Raw genomic sequence first — 27,648 nt, forward strand, 5'->3', positions numbered from 1 at the left:
ACATTGAGCAAGATTGAATAAGTGACTAAATACTAACTATCTAAGGCCTGTTTTTTTGCATGTTGGCTAAAACACTTGCCCCTGAACAGTTTGCCTGTGGTTATAGGTATGACAGAAGTTCAATTCAGATTTTTACCTTATTGTGATATCACTATTTTTTGTATCTTGTATTGTTTAATTTGAATTCTTTTTGTTAAATATTTTGTTTGTTTGTTTTGTTTTTTGGGTTGTTTTTTTCTTTTTTTGAGGAAGATTAGCCCTGAGTTAACTATTGCCAGTCCTCCTCTTTTTGCTGAGGAAGACTGGCTCTTAGCTAACATCCATGCCCATCTTCCTCTATTTTATGTGGGACACCTGCCACAGCATGGCTTGACAAGCGGTGCTAGGTCCACACCCAGGATCTGAACTGGTGAATCCCGGGCCACCGAAGCAGAATGTGCAAACTTAACTGCTGCGCCACTGGGCTGGCCCCTGCTAAATATTTTTAAAGACTTAATGTTCTTGGGGCCGGCCCGGTGGCCCAGCGGTTAAGTTCACACATTCCGCTTCTCAGCGGCCCAGGGTTCGCCTGTTCGATCCCAGGTGTGGACATGGCACCACTTGGCAAGCCATGCTGTGGTAGGCATCCCACGTATAAAGTAGAGGAGGATGGGCATAGATGTTAGCTCAGGGCCGGTCTTCCTCAGCAAAAAGAGGAGGATTGGCAGTAGTTAGCTCAGGGCTAATCTTCCTCAAAAAAAAAAAAAAGAGACTTAATGTTCTTTTTTTTTTTTTTTTTAAATGATTGGCACCTGAACTAACAACTGTTGCCAATCTTCCTTTTTTTTCCTTTCTGCTTTTCCTCCCCAAATCTCCCTAGTACATAGTTGTATATCTTAGTTGTGGGTCCTTCCAGTTGTGGCACGTGGGATGCCAACTCAATGTGGTCTGTCGAGTGGTGCCATGTCCACACCCAGGATCCGAACCGGCAAAACCCTGGGCCGCCGCAGCCATTGGCGTGAACTTAACCAGTTGGCCACGGGGCCGGCCCAAGACTTAATGTTCTTAAGTAATTTTAGACAAAGATTTTTTGGGCTTTTTTCCTCAGTTAGAGTAAGTCTTTATAATTATAGGATATAGCAGTAGGGAGAAATAAAAGTAAATTCTAAATTTCAGGACCCCAGTTACATAAAACCTACTGTGTCTATGTTTTTTTTTCTTTTAGGTGATGTTAGACAGTTACCCAGCATTGAACCTGGTAACTTGCTGCAAGATCTTTTTGAGACTCTTAAGCCCAGAAAATGTGCTATTGAACTAAGGACAAACCATAGAGCAGAGTCTGAGCTCATTGTGGACAATGCTACAAGGTACAGTAGAACTAAAATTGTGCCTTTTCTCTCTGTTGTATTAGAAATAAAAGGTAAAAAAATACATATTAGCTTTAGATTAGAGTGACTCAGGGCAGTACGTTTTCTCTGTCCTTTTAGCAAACCTTATCTATCCTTCAGGTATATATATACCTTTTGTTCCACAGTTAGAAAAACAAAGTTAATATTTTTCATTACTGATCCAGCATAAATTAGTATTGAAATTTAAGAATGAATGTGTTTTCATGATTTAAAAAGTGTCTATGTGAATAAAGCTGCGTCAAGCTTAGAGAATAGAATAAGCCCAGAGGGAACAGAGACTTGCAAAAGAGTTTATTAGAGTTCAGGGGAGAACTGGGGACAAACTTTCCCCTAATTTTTGTAGGGGAGCCCAAAGCAAAAATAATGAATATGATATTCACTGCTTGGTGAATCCTTGTGGCACCCATGGCGTGTTACTCTCCTGAAGGTAGAGAAGAATCTTCTCCCCTTAGTCTTTGTGTGAGCCTTCAGATGATCCCCTGTAATAGATGTAACAGGACCTCAGAATACCAACAGACTGTTTTACTTATTGGGCCAAAATGTATCCTTGTTTTTGACTCTGTTTTACAAGATGTTGTTTTTGTTGCTTGAACATTTCCTTGGTGGGATGTCAGCAGAAACAAGAATATTCGAAACCTACTTTGTCCATGGCCCTGTCTACCCTGGCTAGGACAGTGGGAGTAGAGGAAGAGTTGACAAGAATAGGGTAGATGATGTAGACATCAAGAAAAATAATGCAGCTGGGTGTGTATTCTTTTCCTATAACCTTTCTGCTCCCACCTAAAGACCACCTCATTTTTGGGATGTTAGTAGATGATTGGGAATTTTAAAGTTTGAAAAACTTGGAAGAATATAAAGCACATTAGATGTCTTAGAACTCAGCTTTATCTGAAACTTAGATAAAGTTAGATAAACTTAGAAATTCCTTTAGTAACCCTTTTGATATCATTTGGGCTGAGCTGTGCTCCTTTCGTCATTTCTTCTTAATCATCATCACCAAATATTTGATGACAGGAGGATTGCAGTGACACCAGGGAAAGGCTCCTAGAGACAGGTATGATACATATCTTGGGCCAGAAGCAAAACAGGAAGTCCGTGGTGCTTCTCAGAATCTAAAAAATTGAATCTGGGGTATTTCGCGCGGGGACGGCCTTCTTCCTCCCTTTCAATCCTGTTGGGAAGGGTTGAATAAGCCCCAAACTTAGCCTTCACAGGCTGGAAGGCTGCCTCTGCCAGGAAGTCCCCCTGAGCTGTGCCAAGGGGAGATTGCACTGCTCCTTCCTCAGTCCTGCTCCCTGTCTGGGGCTGCCCTTGCTGGTTCTGGATACCTGCCCAGCCCAGGCTGGCAGCCCTGCCCACTTTCCCACCCACCCTAACCGCACAGAGAGGGGCTGGACTCCAGGCACCCGGGCTGCTGGTGGATGGGGCTTCACACCCTAGGCTGTCTTGATAACCGGGCTCCCGCTGATGTTGACACAGCAGACTTGCTGCAACTTCCATTCTTGGAGGCCCAGAGTGGGCAAACGCAGGAAAGCTGGAGCAAAGGGCCCGACCTCTGTGACCAGCCTCTCGAACAAGGGCCCCAAGGCCTGTGCCCAGAGGCAGGAAGCATGGAGGTCCCTCTGCCTCGTTAGCCAGGCTGCTGTTGGTTCTTCTCAGGGACTAGTCTTTTTCCAGATCACCAAGGAGAGACTTTACCGTGACAGGCACCTGCCCCTTACTCTGTTTTCTCCTGTGATTTGCTAGTCTTGGGAAATACAAGAACAAAAGAAGGATGAGGAGGGAGCGGAAGCAAAGAGAAGCTGCGAATACTTGGTTCCACTGGGACAATGAGGCCATACACGGGATAAACACAGAAAAAAGCAGAAAAGGAAGAGTATGATGTAAATGTATGGAAAGGGCCCCAAAGAGTCCCAACTAGCTTACCTACAAGGGATGTGGGCCAAATGGGCCTGGGTTTCCTCCTAGCTCCCCTGCCTTCTGCCCTTGTGCTTGGGCGACCTGCCACAGTTGATGGAGCTTCATCACCCGTGAAAAGAGGGTGGTACCTACTTTGTAGGTTCTTTTGAGGTCTGGAGAAGAGTAGGTCAAGTTCTCCGAGTGGTGCTTGGTAGATTCCCTGATAATTTTTCCTAAGACTTTTGTGTTTTGCTAAGGGTGAGGGATTGGTCAATGAATGTAACATTATGGTCTTGCTAATTTTATTTTAAAAGTCATGTACTATTTATAATGCATCTACGGGTAGCCTTTTCATCCTATTTATTATCTATTAACAGGTATTAATTATTGTAATGACATATCTCTAATCACATACGAAGGCACATTTTTGGATGCTAATCTTCTTGGTGTGTTGTTTTATCTTTATTTCAGAATCTCTAGACGCCAGTTTCCCAGATTTGACGCCGAGCTGAATCTCTCTGATAATGCAACCTTCCCTGTGTCAATACAAGATAAAACATTTGTTTTTGTCAGACTCCCAGAAGAGGATGACAGTTCTCAGTTATCGAAAGATGATCATCGGGCTCGTAAGTGTAAACTTCTGTGTTATGTAGGGCTGTTTCAGTTTTGTAATGTAGTTATTAAATGACTAGTTGTAATTTTATTTGAAAGTAAAGATAAATACTGCTAGTAAAAAAATTAGGCACTGAAAATAAGCTAATGTATTAATCATCAAAAGCAGATTACCCTAGAATTTTATAAAGATTGGGAAGCTCTTGACACACACACACTAAGGGCTCACTAAGTATTTGTTGAGTGAATAAATGGGTGTAGATGATTAGTTTAAAATAGGGGAAAGCCCCAGTAATCCAGGTTCATTCAGGAGAAAACATCTTAGTTAGTGAAGGTTTTCGTTTACAGCAATTGGAAGACTAAATACACTCAGTATTTTGAGTACTTTTTTTTTTTTTTGAGCAAGATTAGCCCTGAGCTAACATCTGCTGCCAATCCTCCTCTTTTTGCTGAGGAAGACTGGCCCTGACCTAACATCCGTGCCCATCTTCGTCTGCTTTATATGTGGGACACCTACCACAGCATGGCTTTACCAAGCGGTGCCATGTCCACACCCGGGATCTGAACTGGCGAACCCCGGGCTGCTGAAGCGGAATGTGCGAACTTCACCACTGTGCCACCAGGATGGCCCCTTGAGTACATTTTGCAACAAACATCATGGCTGTTAAATTGTTGCCATGTTGGTCTCCTAATAGTTCTGTTTCTTATAAAATGGACAAGCGCTGCTTCTAATGATGGCTGCCAACACGACAGAGTGAGAGCGTAGGACAGGGGATCTTCCCGTCACTTAACCGTTTCTAAGATGAGAATCACAGTGACGGTGCCTGTGGAGCTGTTGAGAGCGTTGAGGGCATTCATTAGTTTTGAGGCACTATAGTGTAAGTGTTAGTTTTTTGTGAATAAAAGACATTGAATTAGCTATTGCAAATGAGTTTATTTACATAGTTTAAACTTTTTGATCTTTATTTATTTTATAAACTTACTTAGCAAACTTTTTTTTTTTGAGGAAGACTGGCCCTGAGCTAACATCCATGCACACCTTCTTCTACTTTATGTGGGACACCTGCCGCAGCACGGCTTGATGAGTGGTGCGTAGGTCCACACCCGGGATCCAAACTGGTGAACCAAGGCCGCCCAAACGGAACATGCAAACTTAACCGCTGCGCCACTGGGCCGGCCCCGAAAACTCTTTTTAATAGTGTAATAGTTTACTCAAAATTGAATTAGTGAAGATTTAAATTATTATGGAGGATTTATTGTAGTTGCCGCAGTTCTTAAAGGTTTATCCTTCCTACTTAACTACTTTCACTCTGCAGTGAATCTAAGTGCCAACAACTTTATCTGCAGGCCTTTCCTCCGTTGTGTGTGTCACTGACCTCAGCTCCCTTGGGTTAGTGTTATTCACATGTGGCCGGATTCTTTTTTCTTTTTAAATGGGATCATATAATACATGGTATTCTGTGAATACCTTTTTTGTTTTTTGGATCATAGAAATAATTTATAGTCCTTAAAAAAAGTCAAATGATACAGAAGTGTTTGACGTAAAAATTACTATTTCACTGTAATCTTCCTCTCTCCTTTTCCCCCTAGACAACCCAGTAAAGGTCACTTACATAGTGAGAGCTTGGTGTTTATCCTTTAAACCTTAACATATCCAGGCACAGACATATGTTATTTATTTTAGTTTTACATAGATTGGATTATAAGCTGCATATTATTTTGTCACTTGTTTTTTATTAACATATTGTGAAGAATTCATAGATGATAATTATTCTCACAATAGCTTAGCTAACAATAGGTACTAGAACAGATGAAGAAAATGAGACTTCGGTGGTTAAGGAACTTGCCTCTTTGCCACTCCATCTGCTGTACCTAAAATATGGTTGGTTTTATTTTTGGCCCCCGTTCTTCCGTTAATGACTACGTACTTAAAGAGATGTCGGTCTCAGAATGGCAGCAGAGCTCAGCTGATGCTGTTTTTCTATCTTTTTTTTTTTTCCCACTTTTCCTCCCCAAATCCCCCCAGTACATAGTTGTGTATTTAGTTGTGGGCCCTTCTAGCTGTGCTATGTGGGACACCGCCTCAGCGTGGCCTGATGAGCAGGGCCATGTCCTCGCCCAGGATCCGAACCAGCGAAACCCTGGGCCTCCGAAGCAGAGCACGCGAACCTCTCGGCCACGGGGCTGGACCCTGTTTTTCTCTTAATGACAAACTTTGGCTGGAAAATTAGTCTCTTCTTTAAGAGAATCGAATATTCCTTGGGGTGGCATATAGTGCTTTTTCATTGACAATTAAGTTATTGAGTAAATTATTCTCATTATTGCAAAGTACAAAGACCTGAGACAGGCTTCATTACTGGGCTAGAATTTCAGAGATGTGCAAATGCGAGAATAACGTACATGTTTGAATCAGTGAAATATGGGGTACGTATTGATCTGTGAGATGTTTAGGGAGTGAAGAATGCAGGCACGCTCCTGTACGCGTAGAGGAAAGCGATGCTCCATGAGGCTGTTGGACGTTCCGGGCAGGCCCGACCGCTGTGAGCTGAGTGTGGGCTCGCTTTTAGTGATAATCCTCCCTTTATCTGGAAGATGAAGGGCTCCGCGAGCAGCTGATGCCGTCTTCCTAGAGCAGGGCGTCCCGAGGCCTGGCCTTTTCATTCCCCTGTGACTCGTTGCTACGAGGGAAAGGCACAAAAGCCTGGAAGGTTCTTACCCCAATTTTTATATCTTCTCTCTGTAACGAGAAATGTCCGCTGTTTTGTAATATTGCTGAGAGGGATTGGAGGGAGCCTGCTTCTCAGAGCTCCGAGGAAGGACGAGGTGTAAGTGGCTGTCACCATTGTCGATGATCTGAGCTCTGAAAGAGCGAGGCTGGCCACCTGACTCACGTGGAAAGTTGCTTTCACTGCCAAGAGCCTCAGTTCCACGTTGGTAACAAGGATGTAACCAGTGTGACAGTCAGACTATTCAGTAGCTGGTCAGGTGTGGTCACTCTTGCAGTGCATGCTCCTGCTGAGCCAGGGTTAACCTTTAGTTGCGGAATCTTGGAGATGTTTGGGGGGTTCTGGGGGAGGGGGACAAGGTGGGGGTGGGGGTGGGGCGTTGTGGTGTGTGGGGGTGGTTATTTTCCAGGCATCATAGAAGCGTCTCAGTATTGTATACTGGCGTGTATCAGCTGACCAGCAGCCCTGGATGTAATGATAGCTGCCTCACTGAGTGTGGTGAAGGTTAAATGCAGCGAACTGCTGTGAGCAAAGCATATAGATTCTCAGATGATAACTCCTTCCCACCAGTACCACCAGAGCTTAAAACACAAAGACGTCTTAGGTCAGTAGTTCCATTACGTGTTTTTTCCTCTTGCCCTTGTTGTAAGTTCAGCATTCGCAAACCGTCAGTAAGGATGCTGTGGCCATACTGCCGATTAGGATCTCTGCTGGCTGGTGTGGCTTCTCTGTTGAGTGGGTGTCTGGAGCCTGTCTCCATTCTCTTTTCTGTTGCTCAGGCTGAGGGGGTGAATGAGATTGATGTTCCTCTGGTGAACTTATATTCCATTTGGTGAGCTGTTTTCCAGACCCGTTAGCAGGAATTCTGAGTTAGTTTCTCCATAGAAACAATGTTGTAATTTGGTGCTTTTCTGGGTTAACATTTTTCTCTTGAATTATCAGATTTATATTCTGCAGTTAGAACTTTACTCAAAGAAGATGACCTACGAGATGCCGAAAAATCACAATTTATTGCCTTTAGAAGGTAAAGCATTTACAGTATTTTAATGTTTTTAATCTAGCTTTTCAATCTTTCATCTTGTTAGTATAGATCCTGTTCAAGTGGGAGACTCTGCTAGTTCATCACTGTTACTTCTCTCTCTTGTTTTGAGGTATTTCTTTTTAGACACGGCAGAGGGCAGTTTCTAAACAGGGCTCTTTCTACCAAATATTGTATTTGGAACCTCACAGGAAATCTGAATAGAACAAAGGTTTATGTTAAGATAAAAATTACAAAATAGTTTTTCCTGGAGAAAGTCCTGGAAACTTTTTATAGCATCCAGTATATCGTAATTTTTGATAAGAGAAATAAGCATAAAACAGATGCTGTTAAGGTGACCCTTGCATTTTCCTGTGTTTCAGGCAAGACTGTGATGTCATCAACGACTGCTGTTGCAGGCACTACACGGACCACCTCATGAAGTGAGCACGAAAGAATGTGACTCTGGGGACAGTCCCTCCTTGATTTGCTCTTCTTTTGTCTATTTTGACATTTATCGCTGTAGCCACATAGTTTAAAACCTTTTTTCTCATTAGTGAAGTAAAGTGATCTCTTCAATTAAATATATATCCTCAGGAATTGACTTCTTGGTAATCGGTGGAATAAGAGAAATAAGGAACAAAATTTTCTTTGTGGTTTCCAGGTTGGCAGCCTCCAGTTTCTCCAAGATGAGTGTAGGGAACTCAGGCGAATTTTTCAAATTATAATATGTGTATAGAGTGTCCAAGAACCTGAGTAACAGGGAGCACCTTACTGAACATCTGTCAGAGAAATAGGAGTGGAAAAAAGCCACCCTGTTTACATGTAGGAAAAATCATCTCACTTGTCTTGGGTTTATCAGCACCTACTACTTACTAACTGCACAGAACCGAGAGATATGTATGTTCCAGGAGGAGCTCCCTGTCTCTTGAGGCAAGACACACAAAAAACAGTGTTAGGTAGCCTGACAAAGGGTTAAAAAGCATGAGATTGGGGCCCTCCAGTCTGGGTCCCAGTAACTGTGATCTTGGACAGGTAATACCCCCTTCCATGTATGTTAAAGAGGATGCTTACACAGAATTCCGTCTGGCTGCGGTAAGGATGAAATGAAATAATACACCTCAGGCACTTATCTCAGCAGCTCGTGTATCACCAGCATTTTTTTTTAAAGATTGGCACCTGGGCTAACAACTGTTGGCAATTTTTTTTTTTTTTTTCCCTGCTTTATTTCCCAAACCCCTCCAGTACATAGTTGTATATCCTAGTTGCAGGTCCTTCTAGTTGTGGGATGTGGGATGCTGCCTCAACGTGGCCTGACGAGCGGTGCCATGTCCGCGCCCAGGATCCGAACCCTGGGCCGCCACAGCAGAGCGCGCGAACTTAACCACTCGGCCACGGAGCTGGCCCCCTCACCAGCGTTTATTCAGTTTGCTGAGACTGTTCTGATAGAATGTTGTTATTATAATAGAAATATGGATAAGTGTTGTAAGACCTGAGATTGGGTAGTGATGGAGAGATTGGAGAGGAGAGGGTGGAATTAAAGGGTAGCATCATTAAGACTTTTGGCATCTTTTAGAATATAGAGTGAAAGAAACATCAGCATTTATGTGAAGATTTCCAGCTTGAAAAAATTGGGCTGGGAAATGTCATTGAGTTTGAGGTGCTGCCGAATAGAGGTCATCAGACCATGACCGTGGGAGTCTGATGTCTTGTTGACCTTTGGAGGACAAAGTAAAGTAGAGTGTGGAAATTATTTTGAGAATGGGGTTGGATCTGAGTTGGGCATTAATGCTTAAACAAAATGGAATTGAGGGTTTCCAAACATTGATAATGTGTTATTTTCTAACCCAGAGACCATCAGAAGAGGCTTCAATTTGGAGTCGGTGATAAAATTTGTTGTACCAGGAATGCGTATCTCTCGGACCTGCTCCCTGCAGATACCCTCAACAGTCAGCAGAACAATGACTTCGCGCCCAGCGGTGCAGACTTCAATGGTACTCCTGCTGGTTTTGCTAATAAGCATGACTTTGACAGTGGTATTCGACTCTGCAATGGAGAAATATTTTTCATAACAAAAGTAAGTGATAACAAAAAAATAGTACCTTTTTACCTATTAGAGAGAGACTTTTTTTTATTGCCCTGGGGTTGATTCAGAGTCTAGTCATTATCAGAGCTGACCTTCTTTCCTTATTATTTTTTTAATTATTATTATGTTTTTTGAGGAGGATTGGCCCTGAGCTAACATCTGCAACCAATCCTCCTCTTTTTGCTGAGGAAGACTGGCCCTGAGCTAACATCTGTGCCCATCTTCCTCTATTTTATATGTGGGATTCCTGCCACAGCACGGCTTGATGAGCAGTGTGTAGGTCCACACCCACCAAAGCAGAGTGCATGAACTTCAGGGCTGCGCCACCAGGCCGGCCCCTTCTTCCATTATTTTTTGTTAAGGATTTTTGCATCCATGTCTACGAGGGATACTAGTTTGCAGTTTTCTAGTGATGTCTGGTTTTGGTGTCAGAGTAATGCTAGCTTCATAAAATGAGTTGGGAAGTGTTCCTTTCTCTTGTATTTTCTGGAAGACTGAAGAAACATTTTCAATAAGTTTGAAGTGCTTGAGTAACAAAACACAAGCGACAAGTCACACACGTATATTTTACAAAGCACCATGTCCTCGGTTGCTGCTTCCAGAAACTACAGAAGCGTTCACCTTGAATTTGTCCTCATTGTATAAACAGCCTCTTAAACTTACACGCTTATTCTTTAAAAGCTGTGAGGAAAAGTAAACTTTTTGCAGAGAGTATATGCAGACTTCAGAATGAGAAAGACAACACAGACTCTTCTCCAGAGAGTCAAATGAAGGTTAAGTTTCAAGGACCAAAACCTTCCATTTGTGTTTGTTAAAATGTTTGGGTGTGTATGTATTCAGTTTGTGCTTAAGGTAGATTTTAAGCCTTTTAAAATTCTTAACAATTATAGTGAATATACGTGCTATTTTTACTTAAAAGGTGCTTGCATTTTACGTTCGACACAAAGATGGAGTGTCTTTACAGAATGCATATTTAAAAAGATACAGAATAGTTGTTTGTTTTGGTGACAGGATGTAACTGATGTAACCTTTGGAAGGAGAAGACTTGTGACCATTGATAATAGGGCTGGCTTGGAAGTAACTGTGGATTTTCAGAAACTAATGAAACATTGTCACGTAAAACATGCATGGGCAAGAACTATTCACACTTTTCAGGTAAGAATGGATGTTTATAAAGCAAATTAAGTAGCTTCCCAAGCCATAGAGTACCTTGCATTATTTTCTTCTTAATTTTTGTTGCTTTTGCTTTTATCTTTTTAGTTAGGAAAGAAAATGCACAAAAGTACAGAAAATACTAGATGGACATTAGCCTTTTGCTCTTTTTGCCTCAGACTGTCTTTATTGAGGAACTGGGACGTCATAGTTAGAGCCACGTCCTTTGGGCCTTCCCTGCCCCCGGGCAGAAAGGTCAGGACCAGAATGACTGTGTCTTCCTGGTGCTCCAGCATGCAGTGTCACTGGGCATGGCACTGTTACTGATCTTGTCTTCATTTAAACTTTTGATATTTTGTTCATCGTGGATCATTTTTTGTCTAAATTTAGAGTTTTTAAAATATTACATTAAGATATTCTTTATCTTGATTGCCGAGTTTCTTGGCATCCTCTTAAATTTTGTGCCCAAGGTGAGTGCCTCACTTGTCTCACTGTGTCCCAGACCTTCCACCCTGCTCAGAACTGACTTCCACCTGAATTGTCCGTTCATATGGAAACAAGGTTACTGAGATTTACATAAATAGTACTGTAATGTTTATATATTTTTACAACTTACTTTTTTAGTTGTGTAATCAATTTTATTGGGGTATAATATGCATGCACATTTTAATTATGAACTTGGATAAGTTTTGACAAACACATCCCCCCTCGTCTTTGGGAGGCAACTTTTTTTTTTCCCTAAGGAAGATTCTTGTTAGCCCTGAGCTAACATCTGTGCCAGTCTTATTCCACTTTAAATGTGGGATGTCTCTACAGCATGCCGGTGTAGGTCCCCACCTGGGATCTGAACCTGTGAACCCAGGCCACTGAAGCAGAGCGCGCCGAACTTAACTACTATGCCATGGGGCTGGCCCCTGCAACGACTTTTAATTTGGGAATCATTTTAAACTTACAGAAGAGTGGGGAGGATAGGATGGAGAGTTCCCATGTACACTTGACCCAGCTTTCCCTAATGTCGAGATCTCCTACTACTATGGTATATTTGTCAAAACTAAGAAATTACTATTGGTACAGTACTGTTAACTAAACTGTGCACTTTATTTGGATTTCACCAGTTTTTCCACTAGTGTCCTTTTTCTGCTCTAGGAACTAATCCTGGATACCATATGGCATTTAGTGCGACTTGCTTTTAAGCTTTATTGGAATAGTCTTGAAATCTCCTAAGTTGTTGGTGGCTCTGTTGCTTATCTCATTGTTTTGAGGTCCCCTCTCTGATGTTGGTGTGTTGCTTGAATTCTAAGCTCCATCAGCCTACATTTTTATGCCGAAAAATTTAGGTTCGCCTATATTCTCTACTAGTAGGCACCATTAATTAGAATGGGTTTTTTTTTTTAAGTGGATGGTGTTTTATTTATTACCCCATCTCAGTTTCAAAAAGAATTTGAAATGGTGTACAAAAATGCCCACAATTCAGCATGATTTTTTAAAAAGATAAAGAAATGATGTCAGGTGGAAAATAAAGGTAGAGAGGGTGAAAGGATTCCTGGCAGGAGTGGGTTGGACTGCCCGTGTGATCACAGAGCTGTGTGCTTGCTGTGTGGATTGCAGATTGGGCTTTAAGTTCCCTCGCAGCCACAGCTCCCACAGTAAAGAGAGGAGCAGTCAGTTGACTGTCTGTTGCCTTAAAGAAGCAAACAAACAGTTGTTAAGTGCAAACATTCCTGGCTGTGAGGTCCTGGAGAAATTTCTTCCATGGATCTTTATGATGAGGTCTCTGTAATTCTGGAAACTCATATCCTTCAATTTTGGAAAATTTTCTTGAATAATTTCTTTAAGATTTTAGTATAATGTCTTTGGCTTTCTCTGTTTTATCTTTCTAGAACCTCTATTATATTGGACCTCGGGAACTGGTTATCTCAATTTCTTATTACTCGCTACTATTGTGCTACTATTTTCCATCTTATCATTTTGCTCCACTTTCTGAGAGATTTCCTCAAATTATAATCCAGACTTACTGGTGCATTTCTGGACAAATGAAGAGTGAAGGGGTCTTTATCACTGGGTTGAGGTTGGAGTAGATATCTCGGAATGTGCCTTTTATTGAATCCAGCTCTTATTTCATGATTGAAGTAATGTCTCTTACCTCTGAGAACATTCGTGATTGTTATCTCGTATCAGCATAGTTTGTTTCTCCCAAGTTTGGTTCAGTTCAGCAAATACTTACTGAGTCAGACTCTGTTCTCGGTGCTTGGTATAAGTCAGTCCACGAAACAAAGATACCTTCACATCATTGTGAAGATTGCATTTGGTGGAGAAGAGGACAGAGACAGACACAGCTATAAAAAAAAACTACATATTATGTTAGAAGGTAGTAAATGCTATGAAAAAGGGCTGGGGTGTAGTTGTAATTTTAAATAGATGGTCAGCATAGGCCTCATTGAGCAGGTGGCATTTGAGCAAAGACTTGTAGAAGGTCTTGGAGAAGTTAAGCACGTGGGTTTGTGGGAGAAGGGTATTCTAGAGAGAGAGGGAATAGCCAAGGCCAAGGTTCTAAGGTGGGAGCCTATCTGGCATATTTGAGGAACAGGAACAGCAAGGAAACCACATGGAAGAGTGACAGGAGATGAGGTCAGGGAAGTAATGTGGGGTGAGGGGGGTAGAGGGATAGGGGGCCAGGTCACCTCACCTCATAGGGCCTTCTAGGACTGCGTTATCCAATATGGTAGCTAAATCTGGCCCACCACCTGTTTTTTAAATAAAGTTTTATTGGAACACAGCCACACATTCATTTGCATATTGGCTCTGACTGCTTTTCCACCACAGAGGGAGAGTTGAGTAGTTGCAGCAGAGACCATCTGGCCTGCAAAGCCTAAAACATCTATTCTTTGATCCTTTACAGAAAAAGTTTTTTGATTCTTAAACTCCATATAGACTTTCAGATTTTAAGTCTGTAAGATCATGAAGGGTAGTAATGGGTTGTGTCTGCTCATAGAAGCTGTTGAGTTTAGAACAAATTTAGATAATAGAAGTATACATCATTAAAAGTCAATATATGAGACTTGCCTCCTTGAGTTCCACAGTTCTGATGATTCAAGGAGGATTTAGAGAAATGGGCGAATGATTTATAGCAGGTGATTTAGGTGAAGTTAGGTGTCCATGTCCCACTTTCTCAGCACGGCTTTGGCGTGACAGTTTGACTTTTTTCCTCATTCGTTCAGTGAGACTCTGGGTAAAGAGCCGTGAGCAGGGCAGACGTTATCCTGCCTTCACAGAGCTTGCATCAGTGAGGAGTACGGTAGGAGGCAGACAGTCACACTCCAGCCTGGTGAAACTTCTGTGATGGAGGAAGTGCAGCTGGCGAGAAGTCCGTGGACGGGGCAGCTGATCCAGAAGGGGCCAGATGGAGGCCACAGAATGGGGACACTGAGAGGACCACAAAGAGGTTCCTTGTGCTGGACAGAGCGTGGCGGCGGGAAAGGAGGAGGGAGAGGAGCGGGGCAAGGCTGGCTCTTGAAGGACCAAATGAGCCCTAATAAGGGGTTAGGACTTTATTTAGAGAGCCTGAGAGCCATTCATGGGTTTAAGCGGAGCCTGATGTGATTGGGTTTGTGTTTTACGAATATCACTGGCTGCGCTGAGCGGATTGCAGCCAGTGTGGGCCCAGGGAGGCTGATCAGGAGGCTGTGAAACGGTCCTCAGTGTTCCTTAATTGGTCATTAAGAACTCGGTTAGGTGGACATTTATCTATTTAGGAATACACGATATAAAGGCCAAGATGAGAAATGGTGCTGTGTATCTGTAAAATGTGGTGAGCATTTGTATAATCAGGTATCATTTAAGTCAGTTTCTGAGACTCGGCAGCATTGGAAGGAAGTATTTATCAAACCTTTGTAATGTGGAGAGTTGGTTCAAGCTCTCTGTGTCCGGGGAGACAGAGGGGCTTGCTGTGTGAGAGGTTTTCACGCTGGATCTGCAAATGCCCCGCTCAGCGTTCGTCTCCTGCAGCTCCTCCTTTGGCAGGGCCGGTGTGGGAGCATCGAGGCGGCTAATGGTTAAAACCACCCCTTGGTTGATGTTGGCACTGGAAGTACAGGGACTAAGAATAGCCATAGAGCCTGAAATTGTTCTCTCACAGTGACCTGGTGACATGGGGCATTTTTCTTGCCTATACATTTCTTGGTTTGCTAAACTTAAAAAACAAAGATTCATTCTTCTCTATTGTTTATCTTGATAAAATTAGTGGTTCAACAATGGGAAGATAGAGAAAAGTAGAAGAAAAAAATCATCCACAGGCCCTCCGTTTGGAGACAGACTAGTTAAAATTTTGATAGAATTGCCTTCCCTTTTTCGTGTAATTTATTTTGTTTTGTTACATATTTATGTTCATTTTGTATGTGCTTTTTTGGATCACAGTGATTTTAATTTGTGTTACATAGTTGTGATCATTTTTTAAATATACATATTCAGTTTTAAAAATTTTGTTCTATTTTAAAGCATCTTTGATGTTCGCAAAATAGTATAGATACTATATTTATACTTAAAAATAGATATAAATAAATAAATAAATACCTATTCTCCTATTTATGGATATTTAAGGTGTCCATTTTTTGTTATCTAAGCAACCATGGGATAATGTATTTACACATAAAGCCCATCCAGTCATTTTAGATTCCTCTGTTAAGGAAGATTTAGTACCATGTGCTGTCTTTAAAGTTTCTCGCTGGGTTTCTATAAGCCAGGTGTGGATCTATGAGACCTGAACTTAGCAGCATAACTAGAAAACGTGAGTTCTTGGATAACGAATAAAATGGAACGCATAGGATGGATTCGTGTGACTGCTCCGGCCAGGCGGAAGGTGCTGGAGAGCACTGAAGGCCTGTGTCTTTCCTGCCTGTGTCGGCTGTCTGCAGACGCGGATCTTACACAGCATTCTGTCTCCTCCCAGGGGTCTGAGGAGAGGACAGTTGTCTACGTGGTTGGGAAGGCGGGCCGCCAGCACTGGCAGCATGTCTACACCGCGGTGACCAGGGGCCGCTGCAGAGTGTATGTCATCGCAGAGGAGTCTCAGCTCCGGAGCGCAATCTCGAGAAACAGTTTCCGCAGAAGAACTCGTCTAAAGCATTTTTTGCAAAACAATCTCTCCATGAGCTATGCATCTCCAGCGGATTTTGCATCCCCATCAAAGAGCTCCGGAGACAGCGGAGGGCACAGCACACAGCCATCAGCATCACCTGGCCCTACAGTCACGGCTGACCTGGGGACAAACGACGTCCCCAGAAGCAAGGCCTCTGCGGCTGACGGCGGGGCCTTCTCCTCTCCTAGAAGATGGAAATTTTCTTCACCTGAAGATGTGGATATGGATGAAGATTTGTCAACATCAAGAGGGTGCAAAAGAACCTGTGCCATGGACAACACTGAGAGTCCAAACAAAGTTCTTATGGTAGGAGTGATGTTCGCATGTGCTCAGGTTTCGTTTAAACATTGCTAACTTTCGTGTGGTTATAAATGACTATGTTTTTATTAGTGTTGCATTGTGCTGTAGGACGTAAAAACAAGTGTTGGCTTGCCCCTGTCGCATTTCCTCCTCCTGTGCCCGGTTCCTCTTCGTTATCTTTCACACTCTGCTTGAGGCTGGCCCTTCAGGGGACCTCAGTCCATTGGTGGGAGGTGGTGTGCCAAGAGGAACTTCGCAGTCTGTTCTGGACTTTTTTCCCTGATATTTAGTAGTTTTAACTACTTCTGCTGTTTCCATGTTTCTTTCCCTTGGTTTTGGTGTGACCTTATCGGACTCTGTGTCTGTCCTGCCTCCGCCTCTCATCTCTCCTTCATTTTTTCACCCCATCCTCTGATGAGCGACAGCTCCCCAAGGCTCAGTTCTTCTTCCTTTGAGAACTGATCCTGTTCTGGTCCAGCCGTCACCCCTGCTCCGATGATTTGTTCAACAAATAGTTTTTAACTCTCTGCTACGTTCCAGGCACTGGGAAATCAAAGATGAGTGCCAGTTCCCACTCTGGCACTGATGGCTCCTGGTGGAGCCAGATTGGCTCTGTAAGGAGCCTGGTGTTTCCCAGCGGCTTGTAACGCTGGAGAGGAGGTAGCGACCTGACTCCCAGTTGTTGTCTTTGTTCCTAGGGACTGACTTTCTGGACCCACAGCCCAACATTTTACTCTGTTTTCTGCTTTCTCCATTTCAAGACCTATTCTCCCCATCACACAAGTTAAAATCTTGGAGTCCCTTTATACTCATCTCACTTTCACCGTCTACCCCCAGTGAGTTGCTAGCTTTATTGCAAATTGTCCCCCAGGGATTTCTTCCGTCCCATTTCGTCTGGGCTTTTTTAGATCCTTCTCTCATCTTCGGGGCTGTCTGCTGACCTGGCTGCCTCCCCACCTGTTGTTCCCACTCTGGTAATGCACCTTACACATTGTTACCAATAAACCCCCCTGAAGTGCTCAGCTCGTTCCTCTGTTCAGAAGCCTTCAGTGGCTCCCTCATGCCTCCAGCATGAATTCTAGACTCTCCAGCTTGCCATTTGAGACCTTTCACAGCTTGATTCCAGCTTGCCCTGCATCATTTCATTTCCCACTCTTCTTTTCTGCTTTAGTCTGCTAGTCTCTTCATTCGCTAAAATGAACCAAACTTATTCTCATCTCTTCCTTTTGGCTTTTCTTGTGCAACTTGGTGTGGATGTGTCTTTTGGTCTGCCTTCCCTCTGTCAGCATCTGAGAAAAAATCTAGCTCCTTTGCTGGTCGCTGATCCAGATGTTGGAGGAAAACAGACATAAGTTCACAGACATCACATTCTACCAATGGGTCATAGGCCCTGAATACAGGAGAAAATAGGTCCATTAAAAGGGCTTGGTGCTTAGAAGGACCCTACACTTGTTTTAGTGTTCCGTGGTTGCCATCTTGAAATTCTTAATTTGAAGGGGGGGCTGCCATTTTAATTTTCTACTAGGCTGCCACATTATGCAATGGACCCTGTCTACACCATCAGAAATTGGATTTACTTACTCATTCAGCAAACAGTCACTTCTGTAGGCCAGTCCAGAGCTGGGTGCTGGGGATGTCACAGTGAGCAGAAGCAGATGTCCCACATGGAGCTGACAGCTGATCGCCCTGGTCTGCTCAGGCCTTCCAAGGGATGGGGAAAATGTGTTACATCTTCTGCAGAAGCAGTCAGAGGGGATAGAAGTACACAGCATACATTGACTCCATTTTTACAAAATTAACTTTATTTTTATTGTTGTTCAAACAGGTGGACGAAACCTCTCCTCAAGTGTCTTCCAGACTTCAGACTTTAAAACTAAACAGTTTAACCCCCAGGCGACTTTTCAAATCCACAGATAATCAAGAAACTTAATTTTATTTCAGACTGCTCAAAATAATTGTCCATTTTTTTTTCCATGCAACACAAAATGAATATCATAGCTTCAAAGTATCAAGATAAAAGAGAATGTCTACAACTGGAGTTTTATTTTAAGGAGTTTGTGTTAGCAGATGTTTTAAATTCATTTGATCAAAGAAAACTTTAATGATTTGCGCATCCGTCATCATGAGAACTGCTAGCATTGGACATAAAGGGAAAAAGATGTTATATTTTTTTTAAAAAACTGTGTACTTTAAAAAGTGTTTTATTTTTAGGGTAATGCCTTATTGACTTCCGTGATCATTTTGGGGGGTCTTTGCCACTGGGTGGAAGCGGTGGTAAAGATAAGCTGTAATTGCATCTCTCATGTGATTGACACACATTCCAGGATGTCGTGTCTTCTGCAAAGTGGTCATCTCACAAGGCTGCGCTCGCTCCATCGCTGCTGCCACCACCCGCCTCACCCACGACTTTTTCCTTGAAATTCCTTCTGAGTTGCGAGCACGTTGTTCTTCTTTTCTTACTTTGAGCTATGATTGACATACAACATTGTGTAAGTTTAAGGTCTACACCGTGTCGATTTGATACACTTCTGTCCTACAGTCTGATTACCCCTGTAGCATTAGCCAGCACCTCTCTCATGTCACGTAATTACTATATTTTTTGGGAGCACATTGTTTTGAAGATATTGCACTTTGGAAAATTTGTTTCTCAGAGTGATTTGATTTTTCTTTATTTTTAGAGTTTTATTTATTATTAAACGGTGAGAGAAAAAGTTGAGGGAAAATTTACCTGTTATCCCAGTGTTTCACAAATAGCCTTAGTGAGATGGAATTCACATACAACTCACCCATTTAAAATGTATGACTGAGTGGCTTTTAGTATATTCACACAGTTGTACAACCCACACTACAATGGATTTTAAAAGATTTTTGTCACTCCAGAAGAAACCCTGTACCTCTTTGCTCTCATCCCCTCCAGCCCTAGGCAACTACTAATCTACTTTATCTCTATTGATTTCCCTATTCCAGACATTTTGTATAAATGGAAAGTGCAATATGTGGTCCTTTGCTACTGGCTTCTTTGACTTAGCAGAATGTTCTCAGACTTAGGCATATTGTGGCAGGTATCAGTGTGTCATCTCTTTTTTTCTTTGAGGAAGATTGGCCCTGAGCTCACATCCATGCCCATCTTCCTCTATTTTATATGTGGGATGCCTGCCACAGCATTGCTTGACAAGCGGTATGTAGGTCCGCACTCGGGATCTGAACCAGTGAACCCCGGATTGCCAAAGCGGAACTTGCGAACTTAACCACTGCACCACCAGGCCGGCCCTAGTCATCTCTTTTTTTAAAAAAAGATTTTTAAAAAATTTATGTACGAAGAGCTAGCATTGTTTCTTTCATTGGATAGATGGCTTGGCTAATCCATTCAAGGAAGATCGGTCAGTCCAACTGGAAGCCTAGATCCTTCATGTACTGATGGGAAAGCTGGAGGCGTAGATTGATGCCGGGTTTCCAGATCAGACTGTGGGTCTGAGCTGATGTGGCAAGATCAGGAACCTTGGCTGAATTTTTGCAGGTGGCTCCAGTAGAGCTGCAGGTGACCCCATCTTGCTTTCCATAGTGCAATGAGGCAAAATGCCTTCATCTCTTTTTTTACCAAATAATATTCCATTGTATGGATATAGCACATTGAATGTATCCGTCAGTTGATGGACATTTGGGTTGTTTCCACTTTTTGGCTATTATAACTAATGAACACCTGTGGACAAGTTTTTGTGTGGACATACATTTTCATTTCTTTTAGGTATATACCTAGGAGTGGCATTGTGGGTCACATGGTAACTCAACATTTTGAGGAACTGCCAGACTCTTTTCCAAAGCAGCTGCACCATTTCACATTTATACCAGCAGTGCGTGAGGGCTCCAGTTATCCACGTTCCCTCCAACACTTGTTATTGTCTGACTTTTTGATTATAGCCATCCTAGTGGGCGTGAAGTGATATTTCACTGGGGTTTTGGTTTGCATTTCCCTTACAGCTAGTGATTTTGATCATCTGTTCATCGGCTTATTGGCTATTTGTATGTCCTTTTTGGAGAAGAGTCTGTTCAGATCTTTGGCCCATTTTTAAATTGTTAATATGAGTTCTTTATATATGCTACATATGCCCTTAATTAGAAACATTATTTAAAAAATTTTTTTCCCATTCTGTGGATTTTATTTTCACATTCTTGATGGTGTCCTTTGAAGCACAAGTTTTTAATTCTCATGATGTCTAGTGTGTCTATTTTTCTTCTTGTTGCTTGTGTTTTGCTGCTTTATCTAAGGCACTATTGCCTACCCAAAGTCATGAACACTTACTCCTGTTTCTTCTTCTAAGAGTTGAATAGTTCTAGGTCTTACATTTAGTTCTTTGATTCATTTTGAGTTAATTTTTATATATGGTGGGGTAGTAGTCAAAGTTGATTCTTTTGCATGTGGATATCCAGCTGTTCCAGCTCTGTTTCTTGAAGAGACTGTTCTTTCCCCATTGAATTGTCTTGGTACCCTCGTCAAAAATTAACTGATCGTAAATATGAGGGTTTATTTCTGGCTTCTCAATTCTATTTCATTGATTCATATGTCTATCTTTATGCCAGCAACATGTTGTCTTCATTAGCTTTGTAGTAAGTTTCGAAATCAAGAAACGTGAGTCCTCCAATTCTTCTCTTTCAAGATTTTTTGGCTCTTCTGGGTCCCTTGCATTTCCGTATGAGTTTTAGGATCAGCTTGTCGATTTGTACAAAGTTGTCAGCTGGGATTTTGAGGGGGCTTGTGTTGAATCTACAGATCTGGGGAGTATGGCCATCTTAACAATAGTAAGTCTTCTGATCCATGAACATAGGATGTCTTTCTACTTACTTACGTCTTCTCTCATTTCTTTCAACAATGTTTTGCAGTTTCAAAGTATAAGGTTTTTACTTCTTTTATCAGGTTTATGCCTAAGTATTTTATTTGTGATCCTACTGAAAATGGTATTGTTTTCTTTATTTTTGGCTTGTTTATTGTTACTGTATAGAAATACAATTGATTTTTGTCTATTGATCTTATCTTGCAACCTTGTTAAAGTCATTTATTAGTTTTAATACATTCGTAGTGGATTCCTTAGGATTTTTTACATATAAGATTATATCATCTGCAAATAAAGATAGTTTACTTCTTCCTTTCCAATCGGGATGCCTTTTATTTCGTGTTCTTGTCTTACTGCCCTGGCTGAAACCTCTAGGTCCCTGTTAAATAGAAGTGGCAAGAATGCACATCCTTGCCTTGTTCCTGTGAATTTAAAAAGGCTTACAGGGTAACCTGCAAAAATGAAAATGTTGGGACTATGGGTGTAGTTTTTTTTTAAGTAGCATAATTAGAATTTGTACACTTTAATAGTTGATGTAAATGTATTCCATAGAATGCATGTAATGTTCTCTGCGGGGAGATGTGTGATCCTTCAGTTAGGATCTATCCTTGTCACCTAGAATAAACCTACTGCTAGTGTTGGGGTGTTCCCGTCTGCAGGCTGTTTCCACACTTTCACCTGCATGTCACACCCCATCCTCACAGCAGTGCCGGAGTGCAGATGGACCCTTCAGTGTCACAGGTGGGGAAACTGACCCCCCGGGGAAGTGAGTTTACCCCACCAGTGAGTCCCAGAGCGGGAATTCAAACCCAGATCCGATTTCAGAACCCATGCTCTGCCCACTCTCCTGTCCTCCTTTTCAAGCTTATGGCAAAACCTTCCCCTTTAGAAAATTAGGTAACAACAAGCATTGTGTACGACTCCCTCTGGAGCACTAAAATGTATTCAAAGCACCAAAAACATGCGTGCCGTTTTTTGGGGGGGCTTTTTAAAATCACTGTTTATTCCATTTGGTAGAGGGGTTTTTTTTCCATACAAATATTTGCAACAATTTTGAATTCCCCAAAACCATACATAGACGATAAATATCATGCTATTAAAGTATTAAATTTGTACAAAAATACTTTACAGCTTAATACTTGTTACAAATAAAAATACATATTTGAGTGACTCATGATCCGTTTTTCTTCACATGATTCTGCTTTATACCTTCTTGCCCTGGCGGTTCTGAAATATGCTTGAAATAATATATTTTTGCACAAAAAGAAAGGTGAACTTTTTCCCTAAACAAAGGACACAGTGTTCAAATGCTTTACCTAAGCGGTTGTTTGAATTAATTATTGACCAAAATGAAAATGTTTGGAAAATAATCATTTCTGTATGGAGATTCTACAATCAATATACAGATCTATTTTTTTTATATTCACCAAATAACAGTTATTGTAACTATTCAAAATATCTGAACAAATGAAAACAGTTGCTGACAAACTTTAAAAGCAACTGTCTCACTTTATTGCTTTGAGGGATGGTAATAATTGGCAATGCATTTTGTGAAGAATGTATTTACAATTTCGGTAAGTGGCATGGCTCAGAACAAAAGATATTCCAGTGTCACCTTTAAGTACGTGTGCTGCACACCCTCGGTATAACCAGTCAGTACAAACACGTCAAGCAGTATGAGTTTGATTTGCCTAGCATTAAGATAAATCTCATTTTAATAGACTCTTCATTCTCTCTTAAATTCTTAGTCTCGAATTTTAAAAATAAGATAGCTAATTCTCAGTGTTACTAAACACTCTAATTCATTATTAGAGATTTTCAGCTATTAAAAATGTGTCCTTAAAAAAAAAAAAACAGGTCACAAGACATATCCTGTTTGATATTTGTTGCATAGGGAATAGCATACATCGTGGTTAAAATCATTCCTATACTTGGGCAAACATTACCACCACCTATTATGGTCTCCTACGTGCATCGTCGCTGAAACATTTTAAGGTAACAATTCTCTACCTGAACCCCTCCCACAGCAGTGGCCCCGGCAGCTTACAAACCCTAGTTCCCGTAGTAGAGCCAGCTTTGTCAAAAGACTTGTTGGTCAAGTTCTTACATGAACGGCTTCATAGTAAGAAACTGCAAAGTGAATTAAGGAATTGATCGTAGAGAATATTTTCAAACAGACGTTTCTCTTTTTAAAAAGTGATAGGAAGATGAACTTGTAAAAAATTTCCTCTGATGTTAATTGTGGGGAGGGGCGTCCTACCTATTTTTATTTTTCTCTCCCGTTGGGGCTGGCAGGGAGTTGCCTGCCACATACCTTAGTGGTCACCAAAACAGAAACCTCCTCAACCTGGAAAGGGAAGTGAACACGAGCCGTGAGAGATTTAAAAGACCCCTGTGCTTGCAGTTAATGCCACGTGATTATCTGTGCTTCAGACGTCACAGAATCTGAGAGGGATGTTTTAGCACCATGTAGATATTGTCTTTGTCCTGCTTTATAAAAAGCATTGCTATAACGTGTTAGTGGGTTCTCGTATCTCCAAATTACCGCCATGGCTAGGCTGCTGGAAAAAAGCACTGTTCTGGTCACTCCATTCCCCTCCTGGTAGAGTCTGTTCTCCAGATTTCTGTGAAGCCAGGGGGTTTCTGCTGATAACCAGGTCCAGCTTGTTGCCCGATTCTGCTATGAGGGGCACCACGAGGCAACAGTCGAAGTCTCTCGTTCGGACGTGATTAACCTGAATGGTCAAGAAGAGCCATTCTGAATCACCGTTACAGTCAGAAGCTGATACCCAAAACCCAGAGTGACACCTCAGCTGTGACAAGTTGTCTTGAAGGTGCTGAAACGTGTCCCCTGGACAAAGAGGTCCGTCTCTGCTCTGCCCACACTCTATCGCGGTTTTGGCTTACTCATGCTCTGCTACGAAATGGTAAGACCCTTGAGAGCAGGGAACAAGGACACACCCCAACACCCAATGCTGGGCAGATGCCCTCACTCACGGCAGGGGCTCCAGGTGCTGAAGGTCACCCCTAATTTACAGAGGAGGTCAGCGAGGCACAGAGTGGCTAGGAGATTTGCCTCAGGGCAGCGGTTGGTAAGTGGTTGAGCTAGGAGGCGATCCCAAGCAGCCTGGCTGATTCCAAAGCCTGTGCTCTTGCCCATGAGGCTGAACTACCCTGCTTACGTGAGCCCACCCTCTCCTCAGCGTAGACTCGTACTCATCTTTCATTTCATCTTATTCTTCACCAACAAAAGTCTCTAAAAGCATCTACATGCTGCTTCCATTCCTGACTTTCATTCTCTCCTCCATCTTCTCAGGCTGGGACCTGATGCCATACATTGTACAAATGACCCCATTGTCCCAAACATGAATGGTATCTTGAGTTCTCACCCTCTTTAGCTTCTGGCATTGGCTGCTCTTGACACCTACTCATCCTTAAAACTCTCCTTTCAGTCCTTTCCTGCCTTTATTTCTTCCTGTCCTTTAAATTTTGTTTTCCTTAGCATTCTACCCTTGGTTCTCTTCTCCTTACTGTAACTCCACCATGGGCAACTGCAGTCTCTGAAATCTTTAGCTCTGGCTCTAACATCTCTCCTAAGCAACAGACACAAACTGCCAACTCCCTTCCAGATGGCTCCACCAGGATGCGCTGAAGACATTAGAGGCTCAGGTCTGATACAGGTTCTTCCCCACACCTACCTGGTCTTTCATGTTATCTGCCTTTTCCCCACCTCCCCCAATTCACCCACACTAATACTGTATTGTCTTCCCAAATTACAAATTATGGCATTATTCGTCTTAGGAAATTAATATACCTCCAGAATAAAGTCCAAGAGCTTTATCATGACATTCAAAGTCCTTCCCAATCTGCATCCAGTCTACTTTCATAGCCTTGACTTCCATGAAAGTAGGTCTAGCCCCAATTTACAGACTAGGAAGATACGCTTAGAGGTTAAGTAACTTGTCCATACTTATCATTCAGCAAATACTAAAGTATCTATGGAAAATAAAAGTGTCCCCCTACTCCTAGGACAAGAGTAACTGCTCTATTGCCACAGTCAAAACGATCACCAGAACTGGTTGTAAAACTCTCTCTAGTTGATCAACGACAACCAGCTTCAGTGAACACACCTCTAACAGCCAAGCTGTCAGTGCAGCCTCCTGCTTTCAAAGTCAGCTGTTTGGTGACAGGCTCACTCCAGCTGAACACACTTTTAAGACTGATGTCACCCGTCTCCTTCTCCTGCAAAATGCTCTTCCTAAAACTGTGCATGGGATCAGGAATTTGCTTTGCTCATGAAACCATCCCTGACCACAAGAGCACCCCAGGAAGTAAAGAAGGCTCTGGTTTTGGTTTCAGATATTGTGTGAGAGATGGAGACATCAAGCGTTGCAGAAAGGGGCTGAGAGAATAAGATGCTAGCTCGGCTCTCTACCAGTCTATCGTCTGCTGGGCAATATATACAGGGAAACAGGCAACTTCAATAACTGCGAAATTCTACCAAAGGAAAAAGCTTTCATCCTATACATAGGGGTCCCTAATCTAGTTTTGAGGCAAAGGAGGATTGGTGGGAATTGGTCAAATAAACCTTTGAAGAGTTAAATTAACCAAAATTCCACTGCGGTCTTACCTGTAAGAGCCTGTCATAGGGCTTTAAGCCACCAAGATCTCCTGGCCCAGCTGGGCGAATATTTTTGACATATACTCCTTTCTCCAGCAAGCCATCCGCTACACTGAACCCAAAGTCCTCCATGTCAGAGCCCTTGTACAAGGTCACCTGGCAAGTGAGAAAATGCAAAGGGGACATTTAGTAGGTTGGAGACTTCCGCTTGTGAATCTTCCTGACAAACAAACTTTTCAAACTCATTCAATAACACAATGGATGTGTAATATATTAGGCAGCTGCCCCCAGCCCTGCAGCTTTTTCCCTCCTCCAAGAATATCCTCGGAATTTGTAAAGTCCCACCGAGAACTGAAAAAGATGGAGAAGAGGAATGCTGGAGAGTCTTGAGCATTTTTTTTTCAACCTCCGTTCTCAGGTATGCGTGGGTGAGAATGTCCCCAGGGCAAGTTGACATCTACGTTTTCCTGGAGCAACCCCATGGTGTGGGGAGCAGCCAGGGGCAGCCCTCAGTCTGATAGCTATCAGGATTCCACCGGCCATGGTCTTTCCTTCCTGCCCCTGCTTCCTGGTGCTGTGCTGAACTCAGAACTCAGTATGTCCTCTTCCTTTGAGCAAGTGCCACAAATCTACCATTTTATTTGCCATGGTACCTCAAACAGTACCCAGGACTGTGGGCAAAGAAGGACTCTGAGGACCTGACAGCGCTCCTGAAGCAGACAGCTCGCTCTGCGCCTGGCTTGAAGAGCTCTCTCAGTGCTTGTCCAGGGGTTGGTTTAGCAACTCAAACCTTTCGCCCTCCTCAGCGGCGGGCCTCCTGGTTCTCTGCACCAAACGCCAGCCATGCCGGCTACAGCCTTCCCCAACCTCACTCCTCCATGCGGCCGCCTGCAAGAGCCAGTCTGAGGTTCACTCATTCATCAAGTCATTCATTCATTCATTAAGTGTGCACTGAGTCCCCACCACTTTCTAAGCTTGTTTCTGGGTGCTGGGAAACAGCAGTGAGAGAGAGAAGAGCCTGCCTTGCAGAGGCAGACACATTAATATGCAATATTCACCAAGCACCCCCTGTGCCGACAGCTTCTCGAAGGTTTGCCAATGCCCTCCACAAAAATCAACACACATGGGGCTGGCCTGGTGGCGCAGCAGTTAAGTGCGCATGTTCCGCTTCAGCAGCCCGGGTTCGCTGGTTCGAATCCCAGGTGCGGACATGGCACCCCTTGGCAAGCCATGCTGTGGTAGGCGTCCCACATATAAAGTAGAGGAAGATGGGCACGGATGTTAGCTCAGGGCCAGTCCTCCTCAGCAAAAAGAGGAGGACTGGCAGCAGATGTTAGCTCAGGGCTAATCTTCCTCAAAAAAAAAAAAAAAAAAAAATCGACGGACACTTCAAGCAAAGAGGTGGGCTTATTTTTTACTCTATTTTATTGCATTCCTATAAAAGTAGTACATAATTACACTCTTGTAAAATAGTCAAAAATTCAGAGCTACACAGGGCAGAGTGTGAAGACTAAAACTTGTACAGCGGGTTTATTTTTTGTGGTCAGTTATTTTACTTCAGAGAAGTATGAAATATTGAAGGAAATACACAAGGGGTCAGTTTGGGGATTTTTATTTCACTAGGCAGAGATTTAAAATATCAAGCTGGCTAGGTCAAAACTCTTCACCAGGCAGCTCTGGGGGTTACGGTCATTGTCGAGGTGAGGAATTAAATTTTATAGAGGTTAAGTCAGTCACTCAGGGTCACAAAGGTAAGGATGGCGGGGCCGTCTGACTCCAGACACCAAGCATGTCACCAAGCACGTCACCACTTGGGGCTCCACAGCCCCCCCAAATGCCTTATTTCATAGGTTCTAAGATGCACTTTTTTCCCATAATTTAAA

General features: G+C 42.6%; 2 protein-coding genes across 18 annotated transcripts in view; one reads left to right on the forward strand and one right to left on the reverse strand.

Moving 5' to 3' along the window:
- HELB (DNA helicase B) overlaps positions 1-22,316 on the forward strand; it is a 56,017-nt gene extending 33,701 nt beyond the window's left edge. The window contains exons 7-14 of the mRNA XM_014830266.3: positions 1,205-1,346; positions 3,759-3,913; positions 7,568-7,649; positions 8,027-8,086; positions 9,495-9,720; positions 10,741-10,884; positions 15,827-16,321; positions 18,141-22,316. Coding sequence (XP_014685752.3) covers positions 1,205-1,346; positions 3,759-3,913; positions 7,568-7,649; positions 8,027-8,086; positions 9,495-9,720; positions 10,741-10,884; positions 15,827-16,321; positions 18,141-18,245 — 1,409 coding nt within the window. The 3' untranslated portion in view covers positions 18,246-22,316. The remainder of the gene's footprint in view (positions 1-1,204; positions 1,347-3,758; positions 3,914-7,567; positions 7,650-8,026; positions 8,087-9,494; positions 9,721-10,740; positions 10,885-15,826; positions 16,322-18,140) is intronic.
- A 1,285-nt stretch (positions 22,317-23,601) lies between these two features.
- The window catches only part of GRIP1 (glutamate receptor interacting protein 1), a 597,356-nt gene continuing 593,309 nt past the window's right edge, over positions 23,602-27,648 (reverse strand). For all 17 annotated transcript variants that reach the window (XM_070493998.1, XM_070494003.1, XM_070493995.1 and 14 more), the window contains 2 exons: positions 25,775-25,921; positions 23,602-23,879 (listed from right to left, as the gene is read on the reverse strand). In XM_070493998.1, coding sequence (XP_070350099.1) covers positions 23,652-23,879; positions 25,775-25,921 — 375 coding nt within the window. In that variant the 3' untranslated portion in view covers positions 23,602-23,651. The remainder of the gene's footprint in view (positions 23,880-25,774; positions 25,922-27,648) is intronic.

Source organism: Equus asinus, chromosome 22 (genome assembly GCF_041296235.1).
Source record: "Equus asinus isolate D_3611 breed Donkey chromosome 22, EquAss-T2T_v2, whole genome shotgun sequence".
NCBI lineage: Eukaryota > Metazoa > Chordata > Mammalia > Perissodactyla > Equidae > Equus > Equus asinus.